Source organism: Cuculus canorus, chromosome 4 (assembly GCF_017976375.1).
Source record: "Cuculus canorus isolate bCucCan1 chromosome 4, bCucCan1.pri, whole genome shotgun sequence".
In the NCBI taxonomy this organism is placed as follows: domain Eukaryota; kingdom Metazoa; phylum Chordata; class Aves; order Cuculiformes; family Cuculidae; genus Cuculus; species Cuculus canorus.
This window is the reverse complement of record NC_071404.1, coordinates 12,357,460-12,384,136: the sequence shown is the minus strand read 5'-3', so window position 1 is coordinate 12,384,136 and position 26,677 is coordinate 12,357,460. Positions and strand designations below refer to the sequence as shown.

At 38.8% G+C, this 26,677-nt stretch overlaps 2 protein-coding genes across 7 annotated transcripts in view; one reads left to right on the top strand and one right to left on the bottom strand.

Annotated features, from left to right (window-relative positions):
* The window catches only part of ACOX3 (acyl-CoA oxidase 3, pristanoyl), a 51,982-nt gene extending 47,281 nt beyond the window's left edge, over positions 1–4,701 (bottom strand). For 4 of the 5 annotated variants that reach the window (XM_054065511.1, XM_054065512.1, XM_054065510.1 and 1 more), the window contains exons 1-2: positions 4,564–4,701; positions 91–269 (exon numbers count right to left, since the gene is read on the bottom strand). In XM_054065511.1, the coding sequence (XP_053921486.1) occupies positions 91–258 (168 nt within the window). In that variant the 5' untranslated portion in view covers positions 259–269; positions 4,564–4,701. Of the gene's footprint in view, positions 1–90; positions 270–4,563 lie in introns of those variants that run through there. The other variant, XM_009564622.2, reaches the window with a different exon arrangement.
* Positions 4,592–26,287, top strand: TRMT44 (tRNA methyltransferase 44 homolog). Of its 2 annotated transcripts, XM_054065513.1 has the most exons (11): positions 4,594–4,975; positions 7,895–8,012; positions 8,878–9,097; positions 10,367–10,435; positions 13,265–13,372; positions 14,834–14,905; positions 17,446–17,552; positions 18,159–18,342; positions 19,019–19,403; positions 20,330–20,446; positions 22,564–26,285. In XM_054065513.1, the coding sequence occupies exons 1-11, from the start codon at positions 4,636–4,638 to the stop codon at positions 22,794–22,796; spliced, it is 1,953 nt and encodes a 650-aa protein (XP_053921488.1). In that variant the 5' UTR covers positions 4,594–4,635; the 3' UTR covers positions 22,797–26,285. The 2 variants fall into 2 exon arrangements, with proteins under 2 accessions (XP_053921489.1, XP_053921488.1); XM_054065514.1 differs by lacking the exons at positions 13,265–13,372; positions 14,834–14,905 and having other exon boundaries at positions 4,592–4,975; positions 22,564–26,287.
* The last annotated feature ends 390 nt before the right edge of the window (positions 26,288–26,677 follow it).

The following is a 26,677-nucleotide window of genomic DNA, read 5'->3' as shown; positions in this document are numbered from 1 at the left end:
TTGAAGTAAATATTCTCCCTCTGGAAATCAAATACTTACTTCTACTGATATCTCCAAAATTAAAACATACTTAACATTCTTGCCATTTACCTTAAGCTGGATGATATCTTCGCCATTTAGTAACACTGCCATCTCCTTCCAGTTAAAGGAAGCTTTATTACGGTATTTGCAAAGTGGTCCTTTAGGGAAATCTGGAAGTAAAGTATCCCACGAACTTTGGTTGCTAGTGACTTCTTTCAGATTCATTGTGGATGCCATTGTTGGCTAAGCTGCACCAAGCAAGAAAAGATACATCATGAACTAAAGCACTGCAGATGCCTAATATTACAAAAAGAAATCAAAAAGGTTGTTATTGAATTCCAGACTTGTTCAAATGTATGAGTTGAGTACTGCAGAGCAACTAAGAGCTCTGCCTTTCCATTTTTCTATTTCAATTGGCTTGCTACAAGCTAAGAAAAAAAATGCCTTTGATGAAATGTAAATTAATTACATGGTCTTTGTTACCAAAATATGAGCTAAACATTTTAAAATAAGCAAAATATGAAACAGAGACAACACTGTTTAATTTCACACAAGAAAGGGAGGGATGAGATAAAATATCCAAACAACCAAATAATGCGTTTCAAATAACATAATGTGAACAGTTTTATACAACGTAAGCTGAATAATTGTTACCTCACTTCTAACTTAAATGTAAAATAATAAAACTTCAAAGCACCTAAACATGCATACAAAGTCCTAATCAAATGCAGAAGATGCCTGTATTATCTCCGCATTACTCGTTAATATTTAAACAACTTTTTACTAAATGGCATGTTGGTTATATTAACATATAATATATAACCAACAGGTTCATTTTTATATAACTGAAACGATGAGCCCTTGTTCATGCATAAACGTGAGACAGGAGACATCAGAGAAATGGCATAAACTCTGCACTTATCTTCCACTAGTTGAATACACCAGAGAGGCAATAAAACCTTTATGTCATGTACACTAACAGCAAGAAACTAATTTCTGTAAAATTCCACACATTTGCATCTCCCTTGCCTAATTTATTCTACTCCAGATCTCAGTTAGCTCTCATAGACTTGCTTTGCCATAGAACCTGGTCCAAAGTGTAAAGGCTTATGCCTCTGCTGCTTCGGGAAGCCGATGTTGAAGTGCCCTCTGCCGCTACTTGCTCATAGCACACACAGAAAATTCCTGCAGTTCACGCAGAGGACAGAGATCTGTTATGCTTGCAACACAGAAGTGACTGGGCAAGGGAACAGGAGCAGGCCATATTTTAACCATGGGTCTGGCTGGAAGAAGGAATTCTCAAAGGTACTGGGAAGACATCCAGGTCCAGGGCTGGCCAAGGGACCGAGAGCAGAGACTATGAATGCAATAAAGCACAGAAACTACTAGCTTGGTGTTCTACTTTTCCCATCACTTTTTTTTTCTCCCCTCATCATCTTGATATATATACATGCTACCTCTCTTTTCTTTCAACCTCTTACCGAGGAAATTTTCTACTTCTGGACAGCATGGACATAGTAGAACAGGCTCTGCAGGACAGTATTTCTGCATTTGACTTCCAAATTGGTTCCAGGAAGGTGCAATTCCAGTATTAAGCAACAGATTTGGACAGAAGTGTGTGTGGGGGGGGGGAAACGGCACCTCATATGGACAAAAAAGGCATTGAGAAAGAGCATTACAACATGAAGCCAAAAAAACAGCCATTACTCTTGTAACTGGAAACCAGGTAAATCACACAGGAGGTCAAGGCTTCTGGCTCAGAACAGAGAAAAAATAGGTGAAAATACTGCAGTTATTGTATCTAACTTTATTTACATGGCAAATCAATGAGATTGCTCAAACGAGGAAAACCTAAGCATTCATAAAAAAAGCATCCTGTACTTCAAAAAATTATAACTCCTCTCTCTGTCTTCACACAATGTTTTAATATAATTTGGCTCCAAGCAAACAGTTTCAAAACTAATTAGGAAAGCAAAACAGGTGGTTACAATAGGAAAATCACAATAGATTGCCCTAAAGAATAACCTCAGTGTTAATTCCAGCCTTATGCTGGCATTTTGAAATCTGCATATGGATATGGCAGTAAAAAATAAGGCATGTTATTTTCAACTAGCCAGGAACTGCTGGAGTTTCACTGAACTGAAATCCTGAGATGAAAACATTTTCATGTAGAAGGTGCTCCTGCTAGTGATTCAAATTCACAACTGGACAACAACAACAGTACGCGACTCACAAGGGAATATCTCAGTATTATCCTGAATAATCTTGTGTAATGATGACAGCAGCTCAGATTCTTGGCAGCTGTCAAGACTAACAATATTGTATCCTTATTCCGACAGAAAACACCATTACTCACAAAACCAGAGCTGCTGGAAAATTAAAAGCTAGCAATGGCAGCTGCCTCAAAAAAGACAACACCAAAGGGGTCAAAGACAGGAAGTAAACCATGTCCTTATGACTCCTTTGAGGTTGTATTGCACACCCACTATGTGAACAGCCTAAGCGCGGTAGGAGAACCGGGGGGCTTGTTTCTGCTTGGAGAAGGAAAAATCCAAAAAAGACTAGGTAATGTACTATTTTTCACTCAAAAACATGTACTGAGATTGGTTTCCTCAAAACCCTGTCCGGCTGCCAGTCAGTGTTCCCAGTTCTGAGCCCACTTTAGAATGGCATCTCGGTGCTAAGGTACCGTGTACTCTGCCATGGCAACACAGACCTTCCTCAAACAGCAGACAGAAAGATGAGAAATAACCTCTCAAGCCTTGATCTGGGAGTAGGCGGTGTCCCCATATGGAACAGGTCCAGAGGGCTACAAAAATGATCAGTGGGCTGAGCACCTCTGCTGAGGGGACAGGCTGAGAGTTGGAGTTGTTCAGCCTGGAGAAAAGAAAGCTCCAGGAAGACCTTAGAGCAGCCTTCCAGTACCTGAAGGGGGCCTGCAGGAAAGCTGAGGTGGGACTTTTTACAAGTGCATAGAGTGATAGAACTAGGGGTAATGGCTATAAATTGCGGGAAGACATGAGGAAGAAATTCTTCACGGTGAGGGTGGTGAGACACTGCAACAGGTTGCCCAGGGAAGCTGTGGATGCCCCCTCCCTGGAAGTGTTCAAGGCCAGGTTGGATGGGGCCTTGAGCAGCCTGGTCCAGTAGGAAGTGTCCCTCCCATGGCACAGGGGTTGGAACTGGATGATCTTTATCATAGAATCATAGAATGGTTTAGGTTGGAAGGGACCTTAAAGACTATCTATCGCTACAGGCCCTCCACAGCTTTCTTGTTCACCCCCTTCACATCCTAGATGGTTGCTACAAGGTCTCCTTGGAGCCTTCTCTTCTCTAGGCTGAATAACTCCAACTCCCTCAGCCTGTCCTCATAGCAGCCCTCTGACCATCTTTGCAGCTCTCCTCTGAGCCCACTCCAAAACCCCATATCCTTCTAATGCTGAGGATTCCAGAACTAGATACAATATTCTAGGTGAGGTTTCACAAGAGAGGAACAGGGGCAGAATCATCTTCCTCGCCCTGCTGGCCATGCTTCTTTTGATGCAGCCCAGGATAGTTGGCTTTCTGGGCTGCGAGAGCACATTGCTGGCTCACAGAATCATAGAATAGTTTGGGTTGGAAGGGACCTTAAAGATCATCCAGTTCCAACTCCCCTACCACAGCCAGGAACATGTCCTGCCAGACCAGGCTGCTCAAGGCCCCATCCAACCTGGCCATGAACACCTTCAGAGATGGGGCAGCCACAGCTTCCCTGGGCAACCTGTGCCACTGCCTCACCACTCTCATGGTGAAGAAATTCCTCTTTATGTCTTGTCTAAATCTTCCCCTCTCCAGTTTATAGGCATTGCCTCTAGTCATATCACTACACGTGTTTGCAAACAGTCCCCCCTTGCTTTCTTAAAGGCTCTCTTCAGGTACTCATGTTGATCTTCTCATCGACCAGCACCCTCAAGTCCTTCTGCACAGTGCTGTTCTCAATCAAATCATCCCTCATCCTGTACGGCAACTGCAGATCACTCCTACCCTGGTGTAGGACCTTGCACCTGTTGAACCTCATGAGGTTCTCACAGTCCCACTTCTCCAGCTTGTCCAGCTCCCTCTGGATGACATCCCGTCCTTCAAGGTCCCTTCATAGAATCACAGAATCACCAGGCTGGAAAAGACCTCTTGGATCATCGAGTCCAACCATTCCCATCTGTCACTAAACCATGTCCCTGAGCACCTCGTCCACTCGTCTTTTAAACCTCTCCAGGGACGGTGACTCCACCCCCTCCCTGGGCAACCTCTGCCGGTGCCCCATGGCCCTTGCTATGAAAAACTTCTTCCTGATGTCCAGTCTGAACCTGCCCTGGCGCAGCTTGAGGCCATTCCCCCTTGTCCTGTCCCCTGCCACTTGGGAGACGAGCCCAGCACCCACCTTCCCTCCCAAACCACTCTCCCATTATCTGCCGAGCAGCTCCGCGCCCCACGCAGCAGCGGAAACCCCGGGACCTGCCCGGCAGCCCGGCAGCCCCGCGCCCGCCGCCCGCTCTGCGCTCCTACCTGCGGCCGCCGCCGTCCCCGCCCCAGGAACTGACGGGCTCTGCGCGCCCCGCCCCCCGCGCCGGGCGGACCATGGCGACGGCGCGGGTGCGGGACGGCGGCTCCGCGCTGCCCCGCGGCTTCTGGGCGGCGGCGCGCGTGTGGCTGGAGAAGCCGCAGGTGGCCAACAGGCGGCTGTGCGGCGCCGCCATCGAGGCGGAGGGGACGGTGGCGCTCGGCGAGGGCGCGGCTCCCCCCGAGGGCGCCGCCGAGGACGGGCCGCGGCGGCTGTGGGCGCTGTGGCGGGAGGCGCGCGGGCCGCTGCCGCCACCGCTCCGGCCCTGGGGCGGCGCGGAGCTGCGCGCGCTGCTGAGGGCGCTGCTGCCCCGCGGGCGGCCCCGGGCGCCCCCCGCCAGGGAGCTGGCGGTGCAAGGTGAGCGGGAGCGCGGCCCGAGCCGGGGCGGCTCGCACGGGAGAGAAACGCCGCGTGCTTCCTGCTGAGCAGAAGGGGTTCCGTCGGAAGAGGCCTCAAAGATCATCCGTGATTCATCATCAAGAAGAATGTCCTCACGATGAGGGCGGTGAGGCACTGGCACAGGTTGTCTAGGGAAGTCGTGGCTGCCCCATCCCTGGAGGTGTTCAGTACCAGGCTGGATGGGGCCTTGAGCAGCCTGATCTGGTGGGACGTGTCCCTGCCCATGGAACTGGATGATCTTTAAGGTCTCTTCCAACCCAGACTATTCTATGATTCCGTGAGCCGAGAATGTGCACTCGCAGCCCAGAAGGCCAACCGGGTCCTGGGCTGCATCAAAAGAAGCGTGGCCAGCAGGGTGAGGGAGGGGATTCTGCCCTCTATTCCTCTCCTGTGAGACCCCATCTGGAGTATTGTGTCCAGTTCTGGAATCCTTAACATTAGGATATTGGAGCTGCTGGAACAGGCCCAGAGAAGAGCTACAAAGGTGATCAGAGGGCTGCTGTGAGGACAGGCTGAGAGAGTTGGGATTGTTCAGCCTGGAGAAGAGAAGGCATCTAGGATGTGAAGGGAGTGAACAAGAAAGCTGTGGAGGGCCTGTAGTGATAGATAATCTTTAAGGTCCCTTCCAACCTAAACCATTCTGATTCTGTGATAAAGATCATCCAGTTCCAATCCCCGTGCCATGGGAGGGACACTTCCTACTGGACCAGGCTGCTCAAGGCCTCATCCAACCTGGCCTTGAACGCTTCCAGGGAGGGGCATCCACAGCTTCTCTGGGCAGCTTGTGCCAGAGCCTCACCACCTGCACAGTAAAAACAAACAAAAAAGTTCTTAGTAATATCTGGTCTGAATTTCCTCTTTCGGCTTAAAACTGTTCCCCCTCATCCTGTTCCTGCACTACCTGATCAAGAGCCCCTCCTAATTTTTCTTGTAGGCCCCTTTAAGTACTGTAAGGCTGTTATAAGGTCTCGCTGGTGCCTTCTCTCCTCTAGGCTGAACAACCTCAACCTGTGGGAGTGCAGATGGGTTCTTGTCCTCATCATAGAATCCTAGAATAGTTACGGTTGGAAGGGACCTTAAAGATCCTCTAGTTCCAACCCCCCTGCCATGCGCAGGGACATGTCCCACTAGATCAGGCTCCCTAGGTTTGATGTGTTTTTATCTTTTTTGTTGTTTTAGGAAGCGCCAGCATTTGAAATACAGATTACAGATCTCAGACACCTGTAGGACTCAGATTTAAACTTCTTCAGTCTTAGGGAATTGTGATAGCGGAAGAGCTAATATGTTGTGTGGGGTGCCGCTGGGGTGGGAATAGTGTTTAGGGAACCCAGGTACCTGAGGAAGAGGTACAGCAAATATCTTAACAAGAGGAGGGAAGAATGCCTGTCACTGTGCAAGCTCCTGTCAGTAAACTCTCTGCATGCAAACGCTACTTGTGGTGCAAACTAGACTCTCAGTTTGTAAAGAGTAACAGTAGCCTTTGGAAATGCAGAGTTGATGAAAAAAGTAGCCAGCTGTGGCACCTGCCTGGCCAAGTTGAACTACTTGTGTCAGCTTTTTTATTGTTTAGTGTGGCTTACAATTAAGCTTGATTGTTTTAAGTTTTTTTTTCCAGGTGCTTACATTGTAGCACAGTAATACACTGGAGTAAATTATACTAATATAAAGAAACCTGTGTAGGGTAAAAGTTGACGCCTTTTTAAGATAATCTTTGAATAGTTTTTGACAAGAATCAGAATTCCAGACCCAATTAAATTTAAGATTCAAAGAGCCCTGTAGTCATTTATGGGAAACTGCTGATGTAGGATGCTCTTGTGGCCAGTGGTTCTTCGAAAAAAAAAGTAAGCCTTCCAAAAAAAGGTATATATTGCAGTTTTATGTTTTATATTTTTACCTTTTGATGTTAAGAGTTGTTCCTGAACTACATCTAGAGAGCCTATCTTTACAAAAATGCCTAGGAAAAGATTTTCTTTTAAATTAATATATTAAAAGTGTAAAAAAAATGAGAATATTAGAGAGGAAATTGTCTAAGGATGGGCTGAGATAGCAAGACTCAATGTTTGCAGAATTGCTAATTGTTTTTTTCCTGTCTCCCTCAAAAAACTTTGGGGTCAAATTGAAATTTGATTACTTAGCCAGTACAGAATTCTTAGTCTGAGGATTTGTAGTTGTCAGAGTATTTGTTTTGATGGCAATTGAAAAGCCATTTTCAAAAGTGAGAACGTATTAAGTTATTCTGAAGATATCACTCTTTATAAACAATAACTAAACAGATTTTTGCAACTGGCTTATAAAGAAATAATGCATACATATCCTATACCATATAGAATATAGTAAATATTTTTAGAGTCATATTTTTAGGAAGGATATAGGGAATAGATGAAGATTAAAAAAATCAGAAAAGTGAGCATTAGGTTGTCTTGTGTCATTCATATTTTGCTGTAGTCTCCTTTTATTTCTAAGTTATTTCAAAAGAACACACTCTCCCTCCCCTCTGATTTTTCTTTTGTAGGTGTTAATTGTGGTACATGGGTGATTGGTATTAGAGAATGAAATATGACCAAAGTTGCAGAATGTCTTCCTGAAATATGGTAGAGGCACTGAAGGGTGTGGCCTGCTGTATATCAACCCATCTCAACTCTTCCAAAGTATTTAGTGTTTGGAATCTGTCACTAATTATAAACATTTTCTTCCATGGATAGCATTGAGATGAATAGTGTGGTTGCTGAACAAAACAGTTCTATGGTTTTAGATGTCAGGCACACTGACGTGTTAGTGTGAGAAACTGATCTGTTGTTAGCATTTTGATTCTTCCTGTGTTGTCCTATATCTTGCCTCCTGTGGAATAATGTATCGCTGTTTACATATCTTTTTCAGATGTTTACAATGGAACTGTGACCTTTCTGCCTTTGGAGGAAAACAGTGAAGGAAAATATTGTATTAAAAAGGGCAATATTTATCAAATTCAACTTACACATGTAAAAGATGAGGAATGGTAAGTGCTGGGGGTGAGAGAAAAAGCAAACCCTTAATTATTGAGAGGATGACACTGTGTTTTGATATTGGTATCTGGGCAATTTTGTTGGCATAATCTGGTGTTTGATTAGTAAATGGCAGTAGTGGTGTGATTGTAGTGCATATAAAAATAAAACAGCTACAATTTTCGAATCAACACAAACCAAATTTGTTTTGACTTTGTATGTATACATTGATAGTACATGTGTGTGGTCTAGAAAAAGTATGCATATTCTGATCATGAGGAGCTAGCTGTGCCTGTGGGAGTGTTCAGGTTCTGTGGGCATTAAAAAGGTTGAGGGTCAAGTTGTAATTCCTGTTTGGAACATACTGAGTTTCAGTCATTGAAATGTAAACCATTGCAGCTTGGTCCTGAGCATCTGAGGGCATAGCTCTAATGGCATCTAAATAAAGTTAGAGATGATGAAATAATGAAATTTCTGATTAAATTCTGAAATTACTGGTGTATTTTCCTCCTAATTTTTCCTGCTGTTTTCATGAATTCACTTCTACTAGTTAGTCTTTGGTTATGTTGCTAAATCGGGTTGTTCATCATATGTGAGTTCTCAGTCACTGTGTTAAATGCAGAATGGACTCTCATATACAGTGTTTGAGTTGGCAGATAATGAGCTAACCAAATTCAGGGAAGACTTCCATTATTCGGTAACTTCACAGTTTTATTTTTGTTTTGTTTCCATGTATTACAGGTTTCTGTATTCCCCAGTCTACTCTTACACGTTTGTCCGATCTGCTGATTTTTTTTCCATTTAATAATTCTTTTCTCTGATCTGGCTAAGATAATGAAATACACTGCATTTATGCAAGTTTTTATTTTATTTTTGAAGGTCTATGTCTATTGTAGCTCCATTTCCGGAAGATTGGTTTTCAGATGGAATTACATACCCCAAACTAGCATGGCTTGGAAATGAACTTTTGCCCAAACTAGTTAAGTGGTCTGTGGAGCAAAAGCCCAGTGAGTTTAAAAGCACACTCTCACTCATCTCTGTAGCAAAATACAGCAAAGTTTATGAAGACCTCAAAGAAAAATACAGAGAGATGGTAAAGGTAAGCTTGACAATAAATGCAGTAATAATATGCTTTCCTATAAATTTTTTGTTGTTCTTGTTGTTTGTTTAGTGAGAACTGTTTCTTTCACTGATTTTTTTTTTTTAAATAAAAAAAGCAATATAATTGAAATATCTGTTTTATGGTTTGGTGTTTTGTCTGTTTGAGGGTTTTTTTCTGTGTAGGTGGGAAACAAACAATTTAGTATGTGAAAAACTGAGCTGGAAAAGCAAGATTTGAAGCCATATGCACTCTAAATATCTGGAGGAGTTAAATACCTTCCAGAATGTTTCCCTTCAAATAAGAAGTAAATAGTAGGTCAGTGGATATAAGTACTAAGTCATCTGTATTAGAAGGCATAAAGTACCACCTTCTTCAAAACCTGAAAGATCCTGGAAACAGCAGTGATCTTAGTAAGCAGGTTAAATTTCTTATTATTCTTTCAAAATTTAAATGTTGTATGTTATCTTTCTGAGTGAAGAGGAGGAATGTTGTAGTATTGTTTTATCCTAGGAATCTTCAAAAATGGCAGTGATCATCTTAAGGGCTGTATGAAGTAATACCTATATCCTTATACACCAAACTGTGGCTACAAGCAAAAGAATTGGTAGATGTTTTTATAAAACATTGTGAAAATGCTAAAAGGTTTTACTGCTGATACTTCTGTACTAATAGGAAAATATATGTGAGAGGAAAATCACACTTGTGGGTAAGATAATGGTTCAATCTTTAGCTCTGCAGTAGACTTAGTGTGTAGTGTTGAGCATTTTAATCTTTGTTTCAATTCGTCATTTACGAAATAGGGATAAGGCAACTTTCTGCCTTCTTCAATTTCTGATTCTTGTTCAGTTTTGCCAGGACAGTTCTATGCCCATTACATTGAAAACATGAGCATTTGTAAATTTATTTTCACAGTGTTGCACGTAATAGGAATAATACAAGTATTTTTCTTCTGAGAGAGCTAAGCAAAAGGATGCATGCTATGGTACCAAATAGATGCAACAGTTGACTTGTGACCTCCACATATGGAGCCATAATGTTCTTGGAAACTGTTGATTGGATGACAGCATACATTCTCTACACCTTTATTGTTGTGGCTCACAAAATCAAACAGTCTTTATTTTCTTCCTTCATGTGTTTTTAATGAGGTTAAAATGTAGAATTTGTGAAGCATAGAAACCTATTGAAGTGGATGAGTGTCCAGACTGCTTTTTGAAGTAATTTCAGATGGTGCAAAAAAATACTTTTTCTCTATTTTTTTTTCTGAAGGTGTGGCCTGAAGTGACAGATCCTGAGAAATTTGTTTATGAAGATGTTGCCATTGCTGCTTACTTACTGGTAGGAACTACTTTGCCTAGTAATACTCTGTAAGGGGTTTATTTCTAAAGAAATGAGTATTTTCATTTTATAGTTGTTGCATTCCTTAAAATAGAATGAGCTAAAGTTATTACAGGTATACAGGGTGAGAGGAGAGGCAAGGTGGGAGAGAATGGGTGTGGGGTTTTTGTATTTTCGGGGAGGGAGATTTTAGTGGTTGTTTACCATTTGTTCACATTTAAGCAGAGAGAGAAGGTTCTTATTACAGTGTTTCCAAGCGTAACTTAAACTGAAAGTGGAATTCGTGTTTGTAGCTGTTCAGGTTGTGTGTATGTTCTGGTATTCTTTGGTAGTATTCTTAATGTTTTTTCAGTGATTTACATATAAGTCATTATAGAAAGAAGCATTTTACAACAGAAGTGGAAAAAAATAATATGACAAATCAAAGGGAAAACTAGCTGTTTTCTTTTTAATACTGTCCTATAACACAAAAACCAGCACAATAACACTGAAAATTAAGTTTATAAGGATACTGAAACTTATTTGTTGAAGACATGGTAAAGATCTACAGTTCTCTGTCATAGGAAGTTTGACCTATGCAGACAAGAAGTATTTTTATTAGGTGATAAAGCAAAAAGTGTGATGTAGCAGAAAAATAAGGATTAGACTGACTGATTTGGAGATCAGAAGCTATTATTTTATACATGTTTCTAGGATTTGTTGCATTTACGTTAAGATGTTTTTTTTCACTGGTTTGCCTTTCCCTGATAAAAGTTCAGCTTAAATCCCATCTTCAAATGCAGTAAGGCTAACTGTAGGAACACAGATAAGTGCTCGGTGAAGTTTTCGAAGGCACCTACGTATTTAAGATTCTATGAAAATTCTACCACCTGCATTCATTAGAAATTGAGGTTTTTAAACAGCATCAAAATTTGTCACTATGTAGTCGTATCAATGTTTTTTGGTTGCTCTCCAGAGTTAAGAGCATGTCTGCCTTGAAGTATAATGTAAAAACCTCTTACTTCTTCTCTAGATGAGTATTTGTAAATAAGTTGGCTCATTTACAGAACTTGTTGAGGACTAACTTATTTTGATATTTGACTGTTTAAATTTAGAATTCCTGTTTCTTTTGCTGTGAAGATTCTTTAAAATTGTCTGAGTGAACCTGACTGACCTAGGCTACTTGCAAAATCTTGTCACTTTGATGTGACAGAACTTCTTGCATCAGAGGAATGATCATGACGAAGCTGTCAGATAGTTGGATTGTTGTAGGTCCTTTCCAACTTTTATTTTTCTGTGTTACTAGTTTGTGGAAAGAGCTATGTAATAGACAACATTTTTACCACCACGATAATATCAAATGTTGAAAATTAGTTCCTATATGTTAGGAATCATAATGACAGGAAGATTCGATAATAACACTCAGGAAAATGCTTTACAAATTTGTAATGCAAGAGTGTTAGTTTACAGTGATGTGTTTTAGCTGATATAGCAGTACTTTTAAAATTATTAAAGTCATTTAGTAACTGGCTTGCGTAAATGAAAGCTTAAAGTATGGTGTTAATAACCTAACCTGTTTGCAAAATTTTCAGATATCTATGTGATGAAATATATTAACTCATTATTTACAAATGCATTGAACAGGTTCTTAAGAGAAGGTAGGCCTAGTATTGAGATTTTGTGGATTTAGAACATCTAAATTAATGTGATGAGAAGAAGGAGCATCTGACCTCATTCTGCCTGCAGTCATGTTAAGGTCACCTACTGTCTTGGCATATGCCCAGAGAAGTAGCTGTTCAGTTTGCATCATGAGAAACTCGGCAGGGGATGGGGGATTAGGTGTGCTCTGTGCAGGAGGTGACTAGGGATTTCTGGGATACAGTGTGGAGTGCAGAAGTGCAATGATTGGTACATTTAAAAATGTAAACAGAGGCTGATAATCTCATGGATTATCTGCAGCTTCTTTCCCTCTAGCAAAACTGATGTGTTAACATGCAGCAATGTTATAAGCATTCATTTTTGAGGTTAAATACTCTTGATTTTTGTTAGTCATAGTAAAAAATTAATGTGTGGAGTTGATGAATGTGAGCACTGTAGGTTCTTATTGAAGAAAAAACAATTTGGTGGTGGTAGAAAGAGACTAATCCATGTCTTGTAGACAAACATCCAATTATTAACTATTTATGAATTACATAACTATGTAAAAGTAACTACTTATGTACAGACCAGGGACTAGAAAAGTTTTGGAGTTGCTTTAGCTGATGTAGAACCCGGGATGGCTGACTGTTGTTAGATAGATTATACTGTGTTCAGTAGAAACTGATGCTACATGTACTCATATGTAGAGAACTGATTACAAATAACATTTTGGTCTTTGTTTTAAGCTCTGCCACCAATTCGCTCTTGAATACAGTGGATATAAATGCTTCTGTGGTGTTACTTTGTAGACATGCTGTTGAAGTTTATTTGCTACCTTCCTTGCTTCTTGTGTTTGACTCTTGCACCTTTTGTTTTAGCTGCTTATTTTACATTTATGCTCACTGTAGCCCAGGATTTTATAGTTTTATTTTTAGCTTCCATTGACTCAAAGCGGAGTGGAGAATGTGCTTAGCGCTTAGAAAATGATAGATACCTTGCAATATAATTCCTGCCTTTCTCCACAAACACATTTAGTGTTTTCTTGGTTTTGTTTTCTCCTCTGAAGTTGTTTTCTTTGTGAGAACAGGGAATGTCTGATGGCAAATCTGGATTCCTCTACCAGCTTTCTCTTTATTTCCAATAACCTTTGCTGCTTTCTTGCAGGGAAACATGAGAATAAATGAAACTAAATTTTTTTTTTTCTTATTTTAGATTCTTTGGGAAGAAGAGAGAAAGGAAAAAGAGTTGACCAAGAAACAGTCATTTGTAGATCTTGGATGTGGGAATGGTCTATTAGTTCACATTCTAAACAATGAAGGGGTAAATGGAGTGCTTTTTGAAATAATAATTAAAAATAGAGAGTCAATATTCTTGTTAGGCTTTCCTTTTATATTGTTAACTTTTCCTTTTTCTTTTGGCATGCAAATAGCCCAAATCCAATTAATTTGTGTTGCTAAAATAGTATTTCATAACTCTAGTTACCAAGAAAGAATATTAGCAGAGCTTTAGAAACTTTCCACTTGCATATCTAATTTTATTAGTGCAATTCATTTGAATTCAAGGCTATTTTTCTGAGGTAAGAGGGAAAAGAAAAAGTAGTGTTGTGATTTAGTTATGCTTTAGCCAAGCAAAAAGAAATGGAGACTCTTAACACAGAGATTCTCTCTCCCAAAAGCCTTTAAATGAGATCTTTTATATGAACTTAATTTTATGGAAATGGAATTTTTCTTGTCATGTCCTGAAAGTGTTTTTCTATATTTTTGAAAATAATCTTAAGATTTGTTAATTGAGAAAAAGCCGAACAACATACTGTGCTTTTGGGAGTGAAAATGTAGCAGGAGCAAAACTCGGTTTCTTGAGGTGTAGTTTCTGAAACAATAGCAAAAAAACATCAGTGCGGTTGAAAAGAAACCAGTGAAGTTCAGTCTTTCTCTATCAGAAAATTGTATTTTCTGCTTTTGGCAGAACATGGTAAAATTTGTGGAGGAACTTAGTGTCTCTTATTAGAAAATAGATGTTATTGGGGGGTAAAGTCCCCAGTTCCCCTAATACAAGTTTGCTATCCTTGCGAGGCCAGAAAATGTTGATCTAATACAAGACGCAATTTTCTCTGTAGATTTCCTACATCGTTGCGTTATCACTGCTGTAGCAGTGACAAACATTGTTGACTGCCAGAACTGTGTGTGAAAGTTTTATGGGACATTTTTAGTAATTGATTTTGGTTAGTTCTGCACCAGGTTCTTGAAGTTCAAATACCATTACTTACGTATTCTTAATTTCTTGCTTTTCAGTTTCCAGTCCTATTTCCTCTCCCCCTGAGTTCATAAAGGGAAATGTGTGTTTGGACTCCAACAACCTAATGAATTTCAGTAGTTCAGACTGTTTAGAATAGCACTCTTCTTTGACTCCAGAGGGTGCTACAGTAATGCTTGTCTAGGAAAAGTGTTGGTATTTTAAAAGCAAACAAACAGAAAACAATGTTCTGCTTTTACTTTAGTAGATATCCAGATTTTCAAGAGTAGTCTCAATAGGGGTGCCCAGGTAAAGTTTCAGACCAGATATATTCTTGGTGTTCCCTAGTCTTTGCCTTCATATTTAGAAGGGAAAGAAAGGATTAAAAGTATTCAGCTTCTGCCTGAAATGTGTCTGAATTTTAGTATGAATGAAATAATCACTTTTTGTATGTACATTCAGTGAGCCTGTTTGACAGATATGTTTGTTTTCCTGCAGAAAGTAATACTTTACTTAAGCATGATACTTTTTGTTGTTCAAATATTTCAGCATTCAGGTAGAGGAATTGATGTGAGGAGAAGAAAAATATGGGACATGTATGGACCGAAAACTTATTTAGAGGTATTATGCAGAAGTATGTCCGTCTTCTTGAATTGTAACTTTATTAAATTATTCATTGCTTCAAGTTTTTTTTGATGCAAATGTAATCAAATTACTGGCTTACAGACAGTTTTCTACAATGATCTGTGGGTGTGGTATGATGCTGCCCATATGTCTTGTGGGGCTATGAAGTAAATTGTAAAGGACATTATTAAAGCGATGCTGTACCATACCTTGCATATTTGCAACTTAATTATTTTTCATCTGAGTATACTAGTATGATTTCCTACTGCATGTACAGACATGCACATGATGAAACAGTTTCTGATACTAATGGATCAATATTAAGCATCTTGCTTTGCACTTCTGAACCTCATAAAGGCATTGGTATCCAAAGTCAAGTTCCAATTTAGCATATTTGTGAGAACAGTAACAATTTGAGCACAAGAGAATTCACTTTTAACCGTTCTTGGTTGGATAGTTAATGTGCTGTACTCATCAACAGTTACCTTTTGGAGGTGAGGTGTCCTCTGGACTTCTAAAATTTCTCTCAGTTTTCTGAAAAATTGACAGCTTCCAATATATTAAAAGAATTTTCTGCCTGCAGTTATTCTTCAGTAGTTTTGTTTAAAAGTTAATTCAACATATCTTTGAATTCTAACAACGTAAATTAAATCAACAAAAGAGCAGCATTTTTCACAGATGGGAGGTGGAACTTCACAGTCTTGTGCAGCCTTCTCTCTGCCATTCTTCCACATTGGTGCAGATTGCCCAAACTGCCAGATTCCTTTGCTGCAGTCTGCAACCAGATGTTGCTGAAAACCTTCAAAAAACAATCCAAAGTATCAAGTTGTGGTGCTGCTTCATTTCTGTTGTGCTAATTAAGTCGCTTCTGATAATATCAAACAGCCCCTTCTCTTTTCCTTCATATTATATATTATTTTTTCTACCTCTGTCTCTGTATTGTGTAAATTTTTGAATTTTGTACATTCATTTCATATTAAGGTCTGGCTGTTTACAATTTCTCAGGTTTCTTGGCTCATAGGGAAACTTCTGAGCATCAGCTGTACTTCTCTGTAGAATGAGGGGAAAAAATAGAAAAGGATGGCCTTTATTAATTTTTTATAAAAAAAGAAGAATTCAGAGAACAATTGAAAAAGCCAGACAGAAACAACAAAAATATCTGAAATATGCATGTAAGGAGAGCAGTGATTTATGTGGGATGGAGTTGTATAATGAACAGGAAGGGTGAAATCATTTTGCAATGCTCTTGTAGCCACAAGAGCCATAGAAGGAGAAAGCACCTGCTCACAGCCTTTTGTTTCCCTCAAAGCTGATTTTGTTTTGATCTTCACTTAAAGCATGAGTTGCAGGATGAATATGTTCATTGACAATCAGATACAATGTGGATGAATGTTACAGGTGGCCCTCTACATTGCCAAACCGCTACCAGACCTGGGGAATGCAAATATCATTATGGGTGACTATCAGAATGTGGAGTGTGGCGTTGATAATTCATGCTATAAATTGAATGATCAAAACTGAAATGTCATGTAGGAGTAACTTGTTTAAGCAACCACGTGAAAACACTTTTCAAACACTTGATTTAACATCTACCAATCCACCAAAAAGAAATTTACCTGTGTTATCTAGAAATGTATGTTACACAATAACTGTGTCATTATACCTAACTAAAAATGGTCAGAGAATCTATGTTTCAAAGAACAATAATAAGCCATACTGATACTTATAACACCTAACACAGTGTTTTCAGAAGAGGGGGTCTTGGAATGTAATAGAGGTAGCCTGAGACTTCTGAAATTTCACTTTTTTTTTTTTTTAATTTATATACAGATACTATTTTGAATACACTGTACGTTTTTACCTGTACGGTTGGTTGGTTTTTTTCAAGAATATTAGGATAGGGTATTCTTGAGACTAATAACTATTCTTCGAGTCAATATTGTGGTGTTAATACTTCTGTGCTGATGTCTCCTCAATCCATATATATTGAATTTCCTTGAGGCAAAATGCTATTTTGAAGGCAAACAAAGAAGCCTTCTTTCCTGAAATTATTGTTTCCTATTTTGGCTACTGATTTTTCATGTGTCATAAGGTAATCTTGATGCAGCTTGGAAGAGGATGGAATAGCAACATAAACAAGAGGGAAGGTGTTAGGCTGGATTATACATGAATGATAGGCTGTGAAAAGTAGTGTACTGTATATTAGGATTTGATTTGGGAAGAATCTGTGAAGGAAGAGAAGATAGTATTAATGCTTGTGTTCTCACTAATTGCTGTGTGAGTCTTAGGAGCGTAAGACATAGCAAATTAACAAAAGTGATTACTAAATTGCTAAATTACTTCTTTGCAGCTGTAAAAAAATTATCTGGCAAAAGTGCAGATTGAGGAAAATACTGGTGTCTGTGGTTCTCTTACCTTGTATTTGTCAGCTTGTATGATTTTATAATGTTTTTTAGTACTTTAGGTGCATTTTATTAGTTAAGAAAGAAGCCTGGAATAAAATTCACTTAAAAGTAGTATTTGTTTCTTTTTTTTAGGAATCTGCAATTATGCCAGGTGACAGTCACCTTTTTCCAGATGCTGACTGGCTTATAGGAAACCATTCAGATGAATTAACACCATGGATACCTGTAATCGCAGCTAGGTATTTGCAGAGGAAGGGGAGTGGCAGGGAAAGAACTTAAAACCAAAACTAATTACTCCTATCTGTGCTTGGTGAGAACTGTCACTTTGGCAGCCACACCTGCTGTCTTTGCAGGACTTGCTGATTTTGATACCAGTTGATTACTTTTTACAAAATGTTTTCCTGTGGAGAAGCACAGATGTAGTATTTACTTTCTCATAGAATTCAGTACAGCATTTTGCTTTTGAAGGTCAAAAGAACCAGAACTAATATTTATTCTTTTGATGTAAGTCTGTTGTTTGGGTTTTTTTGAATAAAACTGCTGTTGGTTCTGTCTTTCCTTGAACCGTTGTGCTCTTCACAACCAGCTGTGATAGTTCGATATCTAGTGATTTAGTCTTACCAAACCAAGTTAGCACAGTAATTTACTATAGCAAATTATTTGTGAAACAGTATTTTGGATTATGGTAATAGTTCTACTGAAAAGTGAACATATAAATATTATTTCATGAAGCTCTGTCACTTAACAAAATTTTACATTATTGCTTGTATTTGGTGGGTTATTTGTTAAATTTATGTGTGCTCTGAAATAACTTCCCATTCAGCAGTTTGTTATCCTTTTTGTAGGTCTTCCAATTCATGTTGCTACTTTGTGCTGCCATGTTGCTTCTTTGATTTCCATGGAAAATACAGCCGAAGACAAAGCAAGAAAACTCAGTACAGAGAATATCTCGATTTTGTTACCCAAGTGGGATTTGTTTGCGGCTTTCATGTGGAAGAAGATTGCCTTAGAATTCCATCAACAAAAAGGGTAATTTTGGACTGTGTAGGACTTTTGTCTTCTTTATTTTTTTAAGCTGCTAGCTGTCTGAAGCATGTTCATTATTATTTTTTGTTCATTGTTGTTGTAAGATCAGAATGTAGTCAGTTGCATTACTTGAGGCAATATGCTTTGAAGAGAGAGACTAAAAATACTTATTTTTTGGAGGGGGGTAAACTGTTCTTAATGTCATAGGTAAAATCCTAAAAACAAGCAAGAATGGTAGATTTTATAGTTACTTCTTTTGCCACACTATAGGATGGAAAACTTCCAAAACTCGTTATTTGCTTAATTCTTTCAGCTACCTATGTTGCTTATTTGTACTTAGTTCTGTGTTTTTATCTCCAGTGAAATTCAAAATGAAATGTTCTTAGATCAGGAAGAGGCGTCCAGCTTTAATTTTGTAACAAATCTAGGGTCAGGAACAATCTTTTTGTTCTGTGCATGTATGGCATGATGGATTACAATTCAGTCACCGTATTTCTTCTGTGGCAACAGTATTCAAAAACTAAAATTAAAAACCCCTCAGATGTTAACGAATATTGAGTTTGAGTGTATATCTCCTGTAGGTAGATTTAGAAGCCTGTGTAAGATGTGTGCGGGTTAGGTGCCTGTGTGTAGGTATGGGACTCTATTTATAGTGATTTAACTGTTTCTACTAAAATAGGTATGCCTTATTGGAAAAAATAGGACCTATCCACCTTCAGAATGGGCTGTGATTGATAAGCAGATAACACAATATATTAATAATCGTCAGACCTGTGCCTTGGTCAGGTGTGACAGAAGAGTTGGATTTAATCTCAAAGATCATGGTGTATGCGAAGAAGCAGGTTCAGAACTTCCTGAAAATGAGGCTGATGCTGCTGGTACAATTTGGATGCCTGGCTTTCAACCCAGAGAAAAAGTAGAACAAATCAGAAATTGTGCTTCTCTACCTCGGGATTTTGTAGACGATGTGGTTCTTAAAGTGGCAAATTTGCTGTTAAATGCAACCCCCCAAAAATCATGTCCTAATATGCATGGTGGAAATACGAACTCCTGGAATCAAGGAGGTGAGATTGTTTTTCCTTTAGATAATGTTTTGCTTTTGCTGGTAGAGGATATATTTTCCAGTGAATTTTCATATTTGTAAATTTAGCAAGTGGAACACATTTTTAGGACCTAACACCTAACTCAAAGAGCAGTAGAGTAGCAATAAAAGGGGTTTTTTTCCCCCACTGTTTTATTCCACACTGGGAATGAATTTAATCCATGTAAGAATATTTTTAAGTTAGTGTGGGTTTTTTTCCCTTTGCACTTAAATACTAGGGTGGAATCAATTTTTATTTAAAAAAAAAAAGCCCCAACCAACCGAAAAAAAGAAACCAAATCCCAAACCCAGAACTGCTTCTCATTTATCAAACCAGAAAGGCCTACATCTATTTGGGGAGACTATTACTTTTCTTTTTTGCATAGTTACATAATAGCTGTAATTCTGTACCAGTTCTATCAGAAGTGCTTTGAAGTGCTGTTTGGTTACAAATTAGAAATTTTTAGTTTGGTCTTGGGAAGAATAAGGATAAAAGTTGCCGTTACATTTATAAGCATTCAGTTAGTTTTCACTGCTACTGTCTTTCCATTTTCCTCTGTCCGTTAGTATTTACTCCCTGTAGTTTGTTACACAGATGCTTGGAGTCGTTCTCTCTTCTGTCTAACTGCATGCGTTTAACAGTGCTTGTCTCAATAAGGGTTAGATGCTACTGTGAAAAAATCAGGGAAAATAATGAATGTGTCTTACTGTAGAAATTTTTAGAGTTCTGTAGAATTAAAGCTGCTATTTCACACACAATGTGGATATAAAATATGTCATGCATGATGTTGGGGATACACAGCTGCTGCAGTACTGATAGATAATTGATAGATTCTTCTCATAATCATTAATCTATAGAAAATTAGTATTTTGTATATGTACGTATAATTACACCATTATTTATTGCAGAAAGTTTTTCCTTGAAAGAAGTAGCAGAACATTTAAATAAAGAGACTTTAAAAAGGCTAAAGAGTGAATGTGGAGGCCTGCAGACACTACTCAAGAACAATCATCAAGTATTTGAAGGTAGAGAAGGGGGATTGTTTTTTTATTTTGGGGCTTTTTTAATCATCTGTTTTGTCTCCTCTCTATGCAGCCAAATTCAACTGAAAAATTGCTATTGTGGTAGAGATTTTTTAATTGCTTTCTATACCTTTTTTGAAAACTAGATATTCTTTATGTGTCCATTGCTCCAAGATACTGTTAGTAAAAACTCTTTTGAATGAGATTGATAAGGCATCTATAGGCAAAGAGTTGTTCTAGACCAACTGTATCTGAAAAGGCAACCCTTTAAGTAAAGCAGCTAATGCCATGCTATTCTTTGACTTGGAAAATTTTTATTTTGCTGTAAAGTATTGATGATTTCAGGGCTGTCAAATGCAGAGCCAGTTCACCAAAGTATTTAACTGAGACTTAGTCTAGCCTTACCACACCTTACAGTGTAAATGCCAACACAAAATAAAATTAGCCTCCATAAGAACCTGCAACTGTGAGACTTGATGGGTTTATACAGCCTGTGGTAGCACGGCAGAAAGAACTCTTAAGTTTCTGTGGTTGACTGTTTGCTGATAGCTTTACCCCCCTGTTGTAATGTGACAGTGGTGTGTTTTGTATGGTTGGTTTGGGGGATTTTTTTGTCAATGTGGAGTTTTGCAGAAGTAAGGTAATCTTACAGATTTTCAAGAAATACAAGATTTTCAAGGTTCAATCGGTATTTAAAACTACTTCAATTTTGAAAGTGTGTTAACTTCCTGTGTCCTAACAATTTACAGCAGCTGTAAAATGTTTATCAACTAATCCATGGCAAATCATCATGAGTATGCAGCCTAGTTGCTGCTAGTGGTTACCTTACCCAAGTTTAGCATCCTCTAAGGATTTCTATACACTTGGCAATTATAAAATGTGAAGCCATACTGAAATCCTTTTTAATTACCATCTGTTAAAAAGAATTGGTCACATTGCATTCATTATTTGTCTGAATTTGATTGCCTGTCATTAGGGACACATGGAGTAGTTTTAAGACCTGTGACATGGAATGAACTTTTTAACTTGGCATGGATGCTGTCTGCACATTACCTCTGAAGAAAGACCAGTACTGAGGCCAAATCTTTCTCAGTGATTTACATCTCATGGAAATTCCCTGGAGCTTCGGTAGAGGCTGTTTGATTCTTTCCGTCGGTTGCATGTCACTATAATAAGGGACTTAGCAGCAGGTGATCTGGTATGCCAAAGAGGACAGAGAGGAATGTAACTGCAGCTCTTTTGTCATCTTTACTTAAGCATTTTTCTTTTAAAGACACGGAAAACATAATTTTTCTTCATCTTTTGACAGAGATTTTAAAGCTGTACTGAACCCACCTCTGGATTTGTTTTGTGCAAGTTCAGATCTGTTTGTATATCACAAGGAAACCTGCAGGGATGAATTTATTCTAGCCTGAAAGTGTGGTATTAAGCTTTCACTGGACTTGCTACCTTTGGTGTAGTGATTATCACAATGCAGAATGGTGTCAGTTAGATGATATTACAAAAAGATTAATTACAAAAAAACCCTGCAATGCTGAATCTTTATTAACTGATGGTAGTTCACTGTTGATTCAAGGTAAATGGTTAGACTTGTCATCTCTTTCATGCAGTGGTATTTTTGGGTGAGTGAACTAATACAAGAGCATTTATGAGTGTTGAAAGTAGTAGAATACTCTTAACAGATTTTTTGCTGCTTATCACATTTTAAGTGTGGAGATTACACAGTTTTGAACACAGGAAGGATTGCCGTTCTAGAAGTTGAAACTTCTTTGTCAAGACGTGCAATGTAAATTCAGAGGATTTTAGTCTAAAGGATCCTAACTGTTATTTTTAAAACAAACAAACCTCTACAAAGACGATACAAAGGTCCCTCAAACTATTAGGCGTCACAGTAAAATATCTCACAGGGAAATCAATCAATTCTTTAGACCGTGTCTGTATCTTCTCAGTTTGTTGTGCTCTTCTTTCTATTTCTGAACAAATGGCACATTTGGTTTTGCCTGAGTGATCTGTTTGTAGAATATATATTTTATTCACAGAATGTCACCATGCATTTTTTCCAGTACAATTCCCATGGCCATCTATTAACAGCTGCATTTTTGTTTGTTTTTAAATCTTAGTTCTAAATGGGAGAGTTCATATTCGTGACTGGAGAAAAGAGAAACCATCAAGGAAATCTAAGCCTGAAGTGAAACGACGCCTTTCAGCTGAAGCATTTAAAACACGTCTCTGTTGGTTTTTCATTCATCATCCTGATGGTTGTTCTTTGCCTTCTGAATCTTGCCCCTATGCTCATGGGACTGAGGAGCTAAGACAGTCTCAGATTATTAAAAAGAAAAAACATAGACAGTAATAAAATGCTGCCACTTAACTTTGTACATAACTGAATCTGTGATTGATTTTGGGACGGCCTAGTGCATGAAGATCTGTATAATATGGGGGTTTTGTCCCCACTCCTATGCATCTTATTTTCCAGTTGGTTTACAAGTTCTCTTGTATTTTTAATTCTTTAATTTTTTTGGTTCATGTGGAAAAGGTGTAGTAAGGTATGTATATACTTTTGGATTTTGTCATGGCTTGTCTAACGTACATTTGTATAAGTGGAAAAGTTTAAAATATTATTTTTGTAGGACGCTTCATGATCCTCATTCAGATTGGATGTACGTGATATAGCCTTTTCAAACCCTGAAAATTAACTGGTTCGTTCCAGATTTTCCTAGAGGATTTATGGTTTCTATGGTTCACAGTGACTCTTGGGAGATTTCACTCATTCCTGACATGACAATTTTTCTCCATACTATGGTGTAATACTGCATATTACCCTTCCTTTCCTGGTCAGACCTAGTCCTCCTTTTTTCCCTACTGACTGAAAATGAGAGTTGGTTTGAAGAATAACTTCCTGAGAAATTTTCACATATAGATTTAGGCTTTTAGGGCTCTGTAGGCCATAATGTCCTTTTCCTCTATGTTTTTTTTAGAAGTAAGGAATGGCAATAGAGAAAGTATTTAATACTATTGGAATGGTAGGGTTTCTGCTTATCAGATAACAAAAGACTGTCTTGGCACCTTGAGCAGGTTATGATTTTCTTTGGTATACTCTATTATTTTCTTTAAACAGTTTAACTTTGCAGAAATCCTAATTATTGCTCAGTGACAGTCATTGAACTAGTGTCATAATTCCTACCTGTCAGCTCTTAAGTACTTGTAAAGTTCAGTATCCACTGTACAAGCTCTGAGACAAGTAATCATGTTGGTTCTAGTGTAGCTGTGTACTGATAGTATGGAAACTCTGCTCCGATCTACTGAGACAATACTTGGATTCCAGATCCTGCTGAAGAAGCTGGAAGATTTAGAAAATAAATAAATAAAAGGGTGCATTACTAAAGAAAAAACGTGGAGGGGAGAGCAGTGCTGTGGAAACTGGTTGCACAACAAAGAAGTCTAGGGATAAAGGTGACTGAGCCATGTGAGAACTCTACTCGGGGAATCTGAAGAACAAAGGAAGGAAATAATTTAAGGTAAAGCAGAGGAAAAATGAAAGATGACACAAGAAAGGCTTTTCAAAACATTCCCAGAGACACTGTTCTTATGTCCTAACTTTAAGCCTACAGGCTGCAGTCCATTCCATGCTGAAAAAACGGGGTCTAAATCTACTGACAGGGAAGGAGCAAAGAACTGACTGAAACATTGTGTGTTCCTCCTTGGATCCGTCGATCACATACCACATTATCCTATGTACCATGTAGTACAACTACCTGGGCTGCCTCTAGGCTCTGCAGGGACAATGCTGGCCCTAAGCTTTACCCTAAGCCTAACTGACTAATGACTCCCCGTGGACAGCTGTCCCTGTACCTCTAACGGGAGCTGTGGTGGGCTCTGAGCCTTCCCCCATGGCTCTGCTCTGCAGTGTTGTATATCACACCCTGAATTTAGTGTGAATTAGTGCTGTGCTATAGACAGTAAAGAATTTACACATTTCAAAAAGAGAGAGCGTCAGAGTGACTCACGTTCTAAGGGGCAAGTTAGATGCTGTTCGATTAAAGCTTATTGGACTAAGGGAAAGAGTGGTGTCATCCAGGTAAACTGCAACTCTTATGAAGCAGGGCAGCACAGTAAGAAAACGGTAGTGTAGTTTCTGTTCTAAGAATCTCAGAAATATTTAGCTTTAGCAAGAGTTGAGCAGCACTATGGCATTGTATAAACTTGTATATAATGAAGCGATGATATTGATTCAGTTAGCCTTTGTTTGGCTATGTGCAGAGTAAGAGGAGTTCCCCAAGATGCTTGTTTACTTCGGTAAACATACTGGTATATTTGAGGAGGAAGAGGAGGCCCCTGCAGCATTAAGTTCATGCTCTCTCCGGATGAAGATTGTTACCAGATGGTGCCAAAAGCAAAAACAGACTTTCAATTCTTTTCCTGTCATGGGTGTCTTTCCTAATGATTCATCTTGGTGTAGGATGTGTTTGACCTGTTCTGAAATGTGATTTCCTGAGTTGGGGTTCACCTGTGGGGCCCTTGGAGGGAGGAGGGGCTGGCAGAAAGGCAGAGTTAAGCAGCTGGAAGAAGGTTGGTTGTATTTTGGTTTCTTTGGGGTTATTCTTTCCAACAAATGGGGAACAAAATACCTGTTTAATTCATAGAAGTCGCCAATATACATGTAAGTGTAGTGAATTAGTTTTAAAGCCAGCTTTTTTATTATTTGTGCAATGCTATGATAATTAGCATACTATCACTGTAGTACACTGCCTCCTTTGTATAGTCTGCTTCTGAACTCACCAGCGTGCAGATCTGCCACAGATGTGTAATGGCTGTTCGCCTTTCTGTTTGGCATCACTGCAGGTGGCAAGTCAGCCTGCAAGACTCTTGTAATTACAGAAACTTCCCTGTTGTTTGGAAAAATAAGAAGAGAACTAAATGCTAGCCTTGTATGATTCTGTATTTAAATGTGAAGGTAACTGCTGAAGGCATAAAATAGCTCCACTTTATCTAAATTCTGTTTCTTGTTGCTTTCATAGAATCGTTAAGGTTGGAAAAGACCACTAAGATCATCCATTCCAACAGTAAGCCCAACACCACCATCCCTACTAAACCATGTCACAAAGTGCCATGTCTACACAATTTTTAACACATCCAGGGAAGGAGGCTCCGCTAGTTCCCTGGGCAGCTTGTTCCAATGCTTGACCACAGTCTTAAAATGTGATCCAAAGTCTTACAATGGCATTACTACAATACTCAGTTTTGGCAATGGATGAAGTACTATAGAAAATAAGAATCAGTTTCGCTCTTGATAAGAAAGCTCATGCTCCACAAAGGAATTGAGCATAAAGTCTCAGTTGTTCAGGTGATACTGTCATTTTACTCCTTAGTTTATCAGCATCACTACCCATTAGTTAATTTGGCTTTATTTGAAGCCTGTTTTGGAGAAGGAAAATAATTGCTGTTGCATATAGCTTATACAAATGAGAATATAAAGAGAAGCGAGATTCCAGATTGCAATAAGATGCTGGGATCTATAGATTTTGTGATTTCATCTGTTGCTGAGCTACTGTTTTATTAAGTCTATAGATAGATATTCTAATTTAAGAACAAAAAAAAATCTGTGTTCACATTCTCCCTTAAGCCTCAGTAGAAGGCTGGATTTTAGTTTTTCATCAGATCCCTAAACTTGAAAAAAAAAAAAACCAACCCAAGACAGTATTTTTGCTGGTGGAATATCTGTATATAGCTTCAGAACAGTGTATTTTCTGGCACATTTCAAACCAGGAAGATTTTCCGTGTATGTATCATTTGGATTGTCTGTTTACAATATTGCTGTCAGTACTTTGTGTTATAAATTATTAGCCCAGATTTGAATAATTTTCTAAAGGAAGCCTTACAGCTTGTCTGACAGCAAATATAAGCCTCTAGGTATGCTTTGTAATAAAATTAGGCTGCTTCTTATGGGGCTTTGGGCTTGTTTGTTCAGATTCACAGTTTTAAATGATAATTAACTCTTCATCTTTGATGGTCTTAGCATATTTTTATGAGCTGGAATCTAGCTTTAGCTGTATGAAGTAGACTTAGGGCATCATAATAGCAAATATTGCAGAATCAACAGAGATGGGGAAAAAAAAATCTGTAACAGTCCTACCAAGTGACAGCTAAGACAAATATTGGAACAGGTGTCCACTAAATTGTCTAAACATTTGGCATCCACTTAAGTCAGACATGTTTTGTTATTGTAGTAATTTC

Coding starts and splice junctions, on each gene's coding strand:
- TRMT44 (XM_054065513.1), top strand. CDS start 4,636: ATGGCGACGGCGCGGGTGCGGGACGGCGGCTCCGCGCTGCCCCGCGGC. Junction 10,436..13,264: donor CCATTGCTGCTTACTTACTG/GTAGGAACTACT, acceptor TTCTTATTTTAG/ATTCTTTGGGAAGAAGAGAG. Junction 20,447..22,563: donor CAATCATCAAGTATTTGAAG/GTAGAGAAGGGG, acceptor TTTAAATCTTAG/TTCTAAATGGGAGAGTTCAT.